The sequence below is a fragment of the Chiloscyllium plagiosum genome, chromosome 21 (assembly GCF_004010195.1).
Source record: "Chiloscyllium plagiosum isolate BGI_BamShark_2017 chromosome 21, ASM401019v2, whole genome shotgun sequence".
Classification (NCBI taxonomy): Eukaryota; Metazoa; Chordata; class Chondrichthyes; order Orectolobiformes; family Hemiscylliidae; genus Chiloscyllium; species Chiloscyllium plagiosum.
Window position 1 is genome coordinate 42,763,785 of NC_057730.1, and position 11,018 is coordinate 42,774,802.

The 11,018-nt window shown below is 40.4% G+C and overlaps 1 protein-coding gene across 4 annotated transcripts in view; it reads left to right on the plus strand.

Moving 5' to 3' along the window:
• The window catches only part of sdk1a (sidekick cell adhesion molecule 1a), an 856,101-nt gene that overhangs the window by 829,766 nt on the left and 15,317 nt on the right, over positions 1–11,018 (plus strand). For all 4 annotated transcript variants that reach the window (XM_043711901.1, XM_043711903.1, XM_043711902.1 and 1 more), the window contains 2 exons: positions 2,381–2,518; positions 6,231–6,351. In XM_043711901.1, the coding sequence (XP_043567836.1) occupies positions 2,381–2,518; positions 6,231–6,351 (259 nt within the window). The remainder of the gene's footprint in view (positions 1–2,380; positions 2,519–6,230; positions 6,352–11,018) is intronic.

The window sequence follows — 11,018 nt, forward strand, 5'->3', positions numbered from 1 at the left end:
TCTCGGTCGTGCTTCTGCAGCGCGGCCGAGAGCGACTCCCAACGGTTTCTGGATTCGACAATAAAAGCATCGATCTTCGAGTCAAGCTTGGAAAGCATTTCTGCAAGGCTTGCTACTGTTGGTAAGTCCCCCGGGGCGGCTGTGGACGCCTCTGCTGCAGCTGGAGAGTGTGGGGGAGGGGTTCCTGCTTGCTGAGAGCTGTGGGCTCCCCTCCCTTTAGTCATTTTAACTTAGGATTAAGTTGTTTAAATGTAATATTACACAACTAATTGAGTTACTAAACTATTATAAATGATTTGGTGAGCTTGGTAGGGGGTAGGTGACCCACTGTGCCCGAGTCTTGGGAGGAGCACTATAGACTCAGTCTTACTGGGTCGCCGCCATCTTGGATCCCCGGATCCTGTTCTTATGAGTGCATCCTTCAACATCCTCAGCTGTCCATCACATTCCCCTCCATCTGAGCAGATCCTGTGTATGCGTAGACCTTGTCCTTTGGGGATGGCTGTTTAATATGTTTAGGGTGGAAGCTCAAGACATGTAGCATCGTGAAGTTATCCATAGGCTTGCAGTAGAGTGTGGTGCTGAGGTGTCTGATTTTGATAGAGATGTGTGTGACCAGGGCAGGTACTCATGTGACTTGGTCAATGTCGACTATCTTATACAATGCAGGGAAAGATGACCTGAGGCATGGTACATTGGTGAGACCATGCAGACACTACGGATGAATGGACACCATACAATGATAAACACACAGAAGGTTCCCTCCCAGTGGGGAACTCTTCAGCAATCCAGGACATTCAGCCTCCAATCTTTGAATGAGCAACCTCCAAGGCAGACTTCAAAATATACAACAACAGAAAATCACTGAGCCGAGGTTGATAGCTATGTTCTGTACACGAGGATGGCCTCAACCATGATTATAACCTGGTGTCATTTGATTTTTGAGAATAAGGGCAATCAAAAATTAAAAGGAAAAGTATACAAATATGTAGAAACAAAGATACTGCCGATTGAGGGAACTGCAACAAAGGTGACAAAATAAACCATAAAATCTTCATGACTTGAATATGATAAATTTGCAAGGAATATTAAAATTAAAGCCAAAAATGATGGTGGTGGAGCAACACAGTCCTGTAAAAGCTGATCATGATACATTAAATGAAAATTACAGTTAGAGATCATATTGAATAATTTAAATATAGCACTAGATGAAAAGGATGTCACGTTGTACATTGCCAAGGTAGCTAATGTTGAAGCAGGATCAGGGGTTGCTGAAACTATAGTAATAAAAATAACAAAAATGAATTAATGAAATAATGACACTAAAAGGCAGCAATTCCCCCGGACCAGTTAGGTCATGTTGGATGATGACCAGTTAGGTCATGCTGGATGATGACCAGTTAGGTCATGTTGGATGATGACCAGTTAGGTCATATTGGATGATGACCAGTTAGGTCATGTTGGATGATGACCAGTTAGGTCATGTTGGATGAGAGCACTGCAGGTGCCTTAACTGTCTCTTGACTCAAGAATCTTCCTTTCACATATTCTTCCACTATTTATGAAAATTAGAGAGGGAAACCTGGGAATTAATAGACCAATTGACCTCACATCTGATGTCAGGAACTTGGAAGTATGTAATTAAGGAATGAGCAACTAAATGCTTTTTCAATTTTCAACTGACAAGAAAGAGCAAGTATGCATTTGTAAAGTGTAGGTCATATCTTATGAACCCAATCAAATTCTTTGAAGATGTGACTAATATAGCAAATAGGGATGTTATTTATATGAGTATCCAGAAGACACTCAGTAAAGTGTTTCATATCAAACTGTTAACTGAAGTTAAAGCTTATGAACTTGAAGATGAACTACTGACCTGGTTAGAAAATGTCATAAGTTTTAGTAGACCGAGATTAGGAATAAGGGGCAGGATATGATTAGTAGTGTCTCAAAGGGAACTGTAAATGTGTCAAGACGTTACCATATTTATATATTCATTATTAATAACTTAGATGATTTGGTACAGAGTTATAAGCAACATAGATAGAAATATAAAATTACAAATATTAGATAAAGTAAATCCATGGCAATTAGATTTCAATATGGACAAATGTGAAGTTTCATTAACTGGCAGAACAGAGTTAGTCTAAGTAGCCTACTCCTGTTCCTTTGTTCAAGTTGGTGCAGCATACAACTTCAGTGCCTGCAGTATCTAAGCCATGTTGGGAGTTTGCAGTTGTTTGATATGTACAAGTTGCATGCAGTCCCTCCAACTATTTGCTGTAAAGAAATTGAGAGTGAAGGAAATGAAATGGTAGAGGTCTTTCATATGAGATAGCAATTGATTATGTCTAAACTTTTGCTGTGCATTTTCTTACAGCTCAACTGGGAAAACCTCCATTTTATGAAGAGTGGTGGTTTCTGGTAGTGATGGCTCTCTGCAGCCTTATTCTCATTCTGCTCATGGTATTTGGACTGATCCTACATGGACAGAGCAAGAAGTACAAGAACAATACTGGTAAGATATTCACCGGCTTGTAGAATGGAAACTTGTCATAATCAACATTGCTTCAAAATTTACAAATTCAGAAGTGTCTCACAACTCTGTTATTCAACTGAATTTTAAGGTAATGCAAAACTTGACAATCTCAGTGTCTGTTTACAATGTCATAGTGTGGTGGTCATTAATCATCCTCATCTTGGTATATTAACATCTATTTCTAATCTCCCCTTTTAAAGTCCTCATAAGTAACATTGTAACCCAACTCTGCAATGCCTGTTTAAATCCATTGAGTTTCGTTTCCATCACATTCAATGCATCAAGATTATTCTACACAAAAGTCATAAATGTGATTGATACGAACGGAAGTGTGAGTTCTCAGGAATGTTGGCAGTTGATCACTCTGCTGAAAATGTGTTGCTGGAAAAGTGCAGCGGGTCAGGCAGCATCCAAGGAACAGGAGAATCGACGTTTCGGGCATAAGCCGCCTTCAGGAAAGAAGGTTCTCCTGTTCCTTGGATGCTGCCTGACCTGCTGTGCTTTTCCAGCAACACATTTTCAGCTCTGATCTCCAGCATCTGCAGTCTTCACTTTCTCCCAGTTGATCACTCTGTCCTCACTGGTGCATTGCCCTTCCACAGTTCCACTCCTGAGCTAATGGAATTAATACATCTACTTTCCAGTGTGCAGAGTGAATCCTAACAAGCTCTTGCACTCTATCCTTAGCTCCTTGATATTCCTCACACTGACTGTCCCTTAGGGGCATTATCTGAAAGTATAATAACTCCTTCTGTGGTTACTGAAGATGCCCTTGTTTCCTTACAGAGGTGGAGGAATCACTTTTACAACTTTCTAGTCCTCTGGCACTTCCCCCTTTTCCAGGGAATACACAAAACTTGCAAGTATCGTAAACCACAAAGAGGAAAGAAATAAACTTCAGGAAGACATAGAGAGGCCTATGGAATGAGTGGACATGTGGAATGAGACTTAATGTAAAGAAGCATGAATCAATACATTTTAGTAGCAAGAACAGGGGGAGGCAATACAAAAGACAAGATATAAGTGTAAATGGGATGCAGGCGGAGGATTCTTAGGTACAGGCAAAAATCATTGATGTCAAAACAGGCTGAGAAAGGGATTAATAAGGCAGAATTCAGGGTTTTATAAATTGTGGCATGGACTACAAAAGCAATGAAGTTATGGTGAATCTTTATTAAATACTAGTCTAGCCTCAACTGGAATGTTGTGTCCAATTGTGATCACCATCCTTCAAGGATGATTGAAAAACTTTAAAGAGAATGCAGGAATTATTTATGAGAATGATTCCAGTAATGGGACATCCCCGTTACATGAATAGATTTGAACAGCTGAGATTGCTCTGAGATTTCTGTTTCTGTTTATTCAAGTGATACCAGGAATGTGGAACTTTAGATACAAAGAAAGATTAGAGCAATTGGGCTCATTCGCTTTGAAGCAGAGAAGATTAAGAGATTACCTTATTGAGGTGTTCAAAATTCTGAACAATTTTAACAGAGTAAAGAAGAATATTATGTTTATACAACTTGCTATGTCAGTAACTAGGGTCACGATTTCAAGATTGTCAGCAAGAGACCTAGGAGTGAGATGAGGAGAAACTTCTTTACTCAGAAAGTTATTAGGATTTGGAATGCACTGCCTGGGAGAGTGATGGAGGCAGATTCCACATAGGGTTACAAAAGAGCGCTGGATATATATTGAGAAGTGATGAGTTTCGAGGGCTATGGAAATAGGACTGGAAAATGGGACTAGTTGGGTAGCTTTTTTTGAAGCCAGTACAGACATGATGGGTCGAATTGCCACCTTCTGTACTGTAAAATTCTATGAATAGAAGATTGAGGAACTTGAAAGAGGTTTTCAAAATCACAAGGGGTCTAGAGTGAGAAACTCAGGAGAAACTTTCCTTTGGCAGAAAGGAAACCAAGGATGCTGACTTAGGGTGAGTAACAAAAAAAGAAAGTGCCTTGAAGAGAATACTTTGTTTCATGCGGTGGTCAAAATCTGGATGGACTGCCTGGGAGTCTGACTGAGAAAGATTCAATCATAGTTCTCAAAGGAGATTGTATTATCTGAATAGAAAAATAATGCAGGCCCGAAGGGAAATGGTGGGAGACTGGGACTAGGTGACTTGTTCTTGAAGACAGTCAGTACAAATGTGATAAGCTGAATGGTCTCTTCCTGTGCTGTAACATTCTGTGACTCTATGATTATGACATCAACAACCTATTTTACTTCTCTGTCACTGTCTGTGATGCTCTTTGTCACTCCTGTGAAATTGCAGTGGAGCAGTACCAAAGACATTATGTTCACCTCTGGCAAAAAGTATTTACTGAGGCTGAACTCAGTGAGTTTGAAATTCAGTATCCCAATTCATCCTCAAAATTGTCAGCTTCTTCTATAACAGTGAGATCTATTTCTATCCTTTGCAGATTCAAGCTGAAACCCAAAAACCCACTCCAGGCTTAATACCTTCCCAGCTTCCTCACCTACATTCCAAGCTGTACTTTATATAAACTGCAATTCAACCAGGTTTCTACTTGTCATATCTTGTTCTTGCTAAGTCCTTTATCTAAACAGTCATTTCATGGCTTCCAGACTCTAAGAACATTGTACTCAAAGGCTATGTCCTTGCTTTCAAATCTCCCCATAATCTTTCTCATATTTGTCTAATTTTTACCAACTCATCCCAGCTTCCACATTTTGTGCTTATTGTATGTCCTCCTCCCTCCAGTCCAGTATTTCTGACCTTCTACGCCCTTGCCCCTTAACAAGTTTTATAGTATCGCTTTCCTCCTTCAAAAGTCTCCCATTTGACTTCACCTTCATCTACATCCCAGAACTTGTCTCCTTGTATCCTCAAACAGGTTTTTAAATTTTGCTTCATTTATGATTTCTGTTGTAAATAATTTATTTGTTAGATTTCCAATTTTTATTCCATGTACATTAAATACATTAGTGTGTTAAATGATTATTTGGATAAAGATGGTGTGCAGGGAAATGGGAAAAAGGTAAGAGGTTGGAACTGGATAATAGAATAGCTGGAGGCACCATGGGACAAATGGCCTCCTTCTGCACCTTAACAATTCTGGTATTCTATGATATACAAAGCTCAGAAAATCTGCTGCAGTTGTGAAATCAAAATAAAAAGAAGAAAAGCAGTTATATTGAGTTTTTTTCCCCTCAGTGGGTACTAGAAGTTTCCAAGTATGCCATTATTAAGCAAATAGCAAATAAACTTTGATTGGCCTCAGTTTGTGGTTACTTAGAATAATTGGACTTTGTGGCTTTGAATGCAATATATAAACAGCTCCTTTTAACTGCAGAAAGTATATTGCACAATCTATATAATGGCCTTGTCATACGACAACATTTTATTTGATTCATTATCGACAATTCCCATAATAAGTAGTTATTTTACAAATCTTCAAATCAATGCCCCTTTCCATTGTCATTGTATCCTTTAAACTAAAAGCACTGAAGCTTGTTCTGCAACTCTTAATTTTTGCTTGAACCCGGATTTATTTCCAATAGTATGTTTTATTTGGACAAAGCCATAAGTTTAAACTTACATTGTAGTAGAAGTAGGACTAGGTTTTCTCTCCATTAATTATATATGGGCCATAAATCAAGTTTTTTGTGTTATTTAGCAACAGAAAGCACTTTCTTTATTTACTTTAGCTATTTTGTGCTTTAGGTAAAAGTAGTACAAATGTGGAAGAAACTCTCACCTTAGATAATGGAGGATTTACTTCACTGGAACTGAACAGTAGACATTTAACTGTCAAGAGCAATTTCTGTAAGAAGAATGGCAGCAAGTAAGTATTGTCACCAGACTACAGCTGAGTTTTGTTTGTGTTTAACTTACTTTTATTGCAGTTTCTACAGTTTCATGCTTTAGAAGATGCAGGACACGGGTTCTCTGAATAAAAACTGAATATGTTCGAAATACTCAGAGGAGGTGTTGCCACACCTATGTAGGGAGGAATTTAATCATTGAGGCATAGGTTCCAACAGCGACAGGAGGAAATGCACACCATTTCTGGTTGGGTGTTTGGAGCTGGCATATTCAGAATTTCATGGTAATTTTAAAGGTTGGGGATGGCCACACAGCACATGATAGATCATGTGACTAGACTGGGCAGCCTGGAAGTGGCCAGACCCATTAACAGGTGGAGCTCTGGTTGAATTCTGAAAGAGCCACAGAACAAGCCACATGGGAGGAATCCAGTCAGCTGCGGGGTGAGGGTGGTGGCAGGAGTAGCAAATTTGGAAGGTTTGCATCCTTCCTTGTATCAAAATCTTCTACCACCCATCTGGTTTACCGCTAACTTAATATTGAAGATGTGTTGATTTGGAAATGGCGATGTTCGACTGGGGTGTACAAAGTTAAAAATCGCACAACACCAGGTTATAGTCCAACAGGTTTATTTGGAGGCACTAGCTTTAAGAGTGCTGCTCCTTCATCGGGTGGTTGTATGAAGGAGCAGCACTCCGAAAGCTGGTGTTCCAAATAAACCTGTTGAACTATAACCTGGTGTTGTGTGGTTTTTAACTTTGAAGATGTGAAGTTGTGATTGAATGAGTAATCATAGCCTGCAAACAAAGGGAAAGATGATGTAGCCACTGAACACCATGAGTCTCAAAATGCTACTACATTACTACCTTAAACTCAACCTGCCATCAGGAAGCCAAGATTCTGACTCTTATGTCTCATAGCCTGCTATGATTTTCACTCCCAGTGGCTCCATTATATTGTTCCCAGATGTTTTAGGTCAGTAGATTTTCATTATTTTTCAGTGTCCTAACATTTAATTTGACTTCAGGTAAAAACTGCCCAAAGCATTGAAACACCTTTTAAACAAAATCAAAGTAATGAAGAAACTACAAACATGAAAGAAAAGCAATAGGTGTAGGAAATACTGATCAGGTCAGGCAGCAGTTCTGGCTAAAGGTCACTAACGTGAAGCATGAAGTTATCTTTTCTCCTGATGCTGCTTGATCATTTTTGTTTTAATGATTTGCAGATGTTTGTGTCACTTGCAAAACCAGCATTTGCTGCCCAACCTACCTGCTGCAGTCCCTGTGATGCCAGTACATCTGTAGTGCTGTTCGGAAGGAAGTGAGGGGATTTCAACCCAGCATCAGTGAGAAATAGCGATACATTTCCACATTAAATGCTATTTAACTTGTAGGCAATATTCCTATGCACTTGCTTCCCTTGTCCAACTAGTTGGTTGAGGTAAAATATTTGAGAGGTGCTGTTGAAGATTTAGCAAGTTGCTGGAATGTATAGACTAGATTAGATTAGATTAGATTACATACAGTGTGGAAACAGGCCCTTCGGCCCAACAAGTCCACACCGCCCCGCCGAAGTGCAACCCACCCATACCCCTACATTTACCCCTTACCTAACACTACGGGCAATTTAGCATGGCCAATTCACCTGACCTGCACATCTTTGGACTGTGGGAGGAAACCGGAGCACCCGGAGGAAACCCACGCAGACACTGGGAGAACGTGCAAACTCCACACAGTCAGTCGCCTGAGGCGGGAATTGAACCCGGGTCTCTGGCGCTGTGAGGCAGCAGTGCTAACCACTGTGCCACCGTGCCGCCCACATGCACTTTGCAGCCATATGCCAGTGATGGAGGGACTGAATGTTTAAGGTGCCCCATGGGTTGCCAAGCAAATAGTCTGCTTTGCCCTAGATGATATCACTGATATCACTGTTTTTGAATGTTGTTAGAGTGGTGGGAGGTGATGCTGTAGTGGTATTGTCACTAGTAATTCAGAGAACCAGATGATGTTCTGGCAGTCATGGTTCAAATCCCACTGCAGCAGAAGGTGGATTTTGAATTTAAAGAAAAGAAAAATTTGAAATTAAAAGTCTCATGATCAATTGTTATAAAAATGCATCTGGTTCTTTAGGGAAGGAAATCTGCCAGCCTTACCTGTTCTGGCCTGTATGTGACTCACATCAATGTGGTTGACTTTTAGCTGCCTTCTGAAATGGCCAACAAGCCACCCACATTTAACAAACCACTAAAAAGTCTCAAAGGAATGACACTGGACAGGTGACCAAGGCATTGAAAATGACATTGGCAAACTTGGCCCTCCTAACAACTGATGTCTGGGGCTAGTGCCAACATTGAAAGAGGCATCACACAGATTAATCAGACGACAGGCTAACATATACTCACAAAATTGTACCATACACCAGATATCAGCATCGCCATCCCCACATATGTCCTGTCCAACAGCAGGTAGTGCACAGCAGATTCTAGATCCCATGAAGCCTCATGGCATCAGGTCAAATCTGGGCAAGGCAAACTCCCACAGATTGGCATTTTTGGCTCCCCCGTCAGCTGATGAATCAAGTCTCCATGTTTAACACCACTTAGAGAAAGCACCGAGGTTAGCAAGAGACAGAATGTACTCTGGGTGGGGGACTTCTATTCCATCACCAAGAGTGGCTCAGCAGCACCATTACTGACCAAATTGATGGAGTCATAAACAGCAGCAAAATCATAATCAAACACAATCTGTAACTTCATGGCTCAGCATATCCTCCACTCACCTAGTTCAATGAAAAGTGCAGAAGGACAAGCCAGGAGCAGTGCAAAGAGAAGCTACAGCCAAACAACAACAAAAAAAGAAGCAATAGACACAGCTAAGTAATTCCATATCCAAAGGATCAGGCCTACGCTCTGAGAGCCATCACATTCATTGTCGATGGTGATGGACAATTAAACACTCACTAGAGAAAGGTTTTCTTCTTTTTCATCGTCGTCTTCATTTTCTTTGTCTTCAATAATAGGGTAGCCCAACACGTGCACAAAAGGTAAGGCTGAAGTATTTGCAACAGTCTTCAGCCAGAAGCTCCAAGTGGCTGATCCATCTCTACCACCTGGTGTGGAGATTTCCAGCATCACAGTCTTCAGCCAATTCAATTCATTCCACATGAAGCACTGGATACTGCAAAGATGATTGGCCCTATCAACACTGCAATGGTCCTGAAGATTTATATTCTAAAATTTGCCATGCCCATGCCAAGCTGTTCCGGTACCACTACAACACTAATATCTATGTTACGATATGGAAAATTAACCTGGTATTTCCTGCACACAAAAAGCAGGACAATTCCAACCCAGCTAGCTTCCATCCCATCGATTTGCTCTCAATTATCAGTAAAGTGATGGAAGGAGTCATCAAAGTGCTATCAAGGTGCATTTGCTAAACAATAAACTGCTCACTGACACTCAGTTTGGGGTCTGCCGACACAATTCAGCTCCTGACCTCATTATAGCCTTGGTTCAGACATGGACAAAAGAGCTGAATTGCTGATGTAAGGTAAAAGTGACCTCCCTTGACATCAACCTTATATTTGACCAAGTGCAGCATCAAGGAAAACTAGCAAAACCAGAACCACTGGGAATCGGAGGAGAGACTCTTCATTGGTTGGAGTCATATCTAGCACCAAAGAACTTGTTGGAGGTCAGTCTTCTCAACTCCAGGACATCTTAGCAGATGTTCCCCATAGTAGTTTCCCAGGCCCAACCATTTTCAGCTGTTTGAACAATGACTTTTACTCCATTATAAGGTCAGAATTGGGGATGTTTGCTGATGATTGCACAATGTTCAACATTGTTTGGGACTCTTCAATTACTGAAGTAGTCGAATCCAAATGCATCAAGACTTAGACAATATCTAAACTTGGGTTGACAAGCAATTTGACAAAGGAAAGCCAGCGGACATGATCTATTTAGATTTCCAGAAGGCCTTTGACAAGGTGCTGGATAGGAGGCTGCTAAATAAGATAAGAGCCCATAGTGTTAGGGGCAAGGTACTGGCATGAATAGAAGATTGGCTGACTGGCAGAAGACAGAGAGTAGGAATAAAGGGGTAGTGTTAAGGATAGCAGCCAGTGACTAGTGGAGTTACACAGGGATCTGTGTTGGGACCACAACTATTCACGTTATATATTAATGATCTGGACAAACTGAAGGCACTGTTGCTAAGTTTGCAGATGACACAAAGACAGTTGGAGGGGAATAGGAATATTGAGAAAACAGGGAGCCTGCAGATGGACTTGACCAGGCTAGGAAAGTGGGCAAAGAAAGGGCAGATGGAATACAATGTGGGAAAGTGTGAGGTCATGCACTTTGGGAGGAAGAATAGAGGCATAGACTAATTTCTTTTTTTTTATAGATATTTTTATTAGAAATTTAACATTTTTACAAGTTTACAAAAATAAACAATACTCTCAAATATAAACATTGAAATTCAATTAAATCAAATATACAATAGCCAAAATTTAACAAAAGAAGAAAGAAAATAAAACCGAAAAAGAAAAAAAAACAAAACTCAACTATCTACTAATCTAACCTATAACTAACCAGAGTGTATATTTAAGTCTCTTACATGCTCGGAATGTGTTAACATCAGATGTAATAAAACCCGTATTCGTGCGGGATTCCTCTCC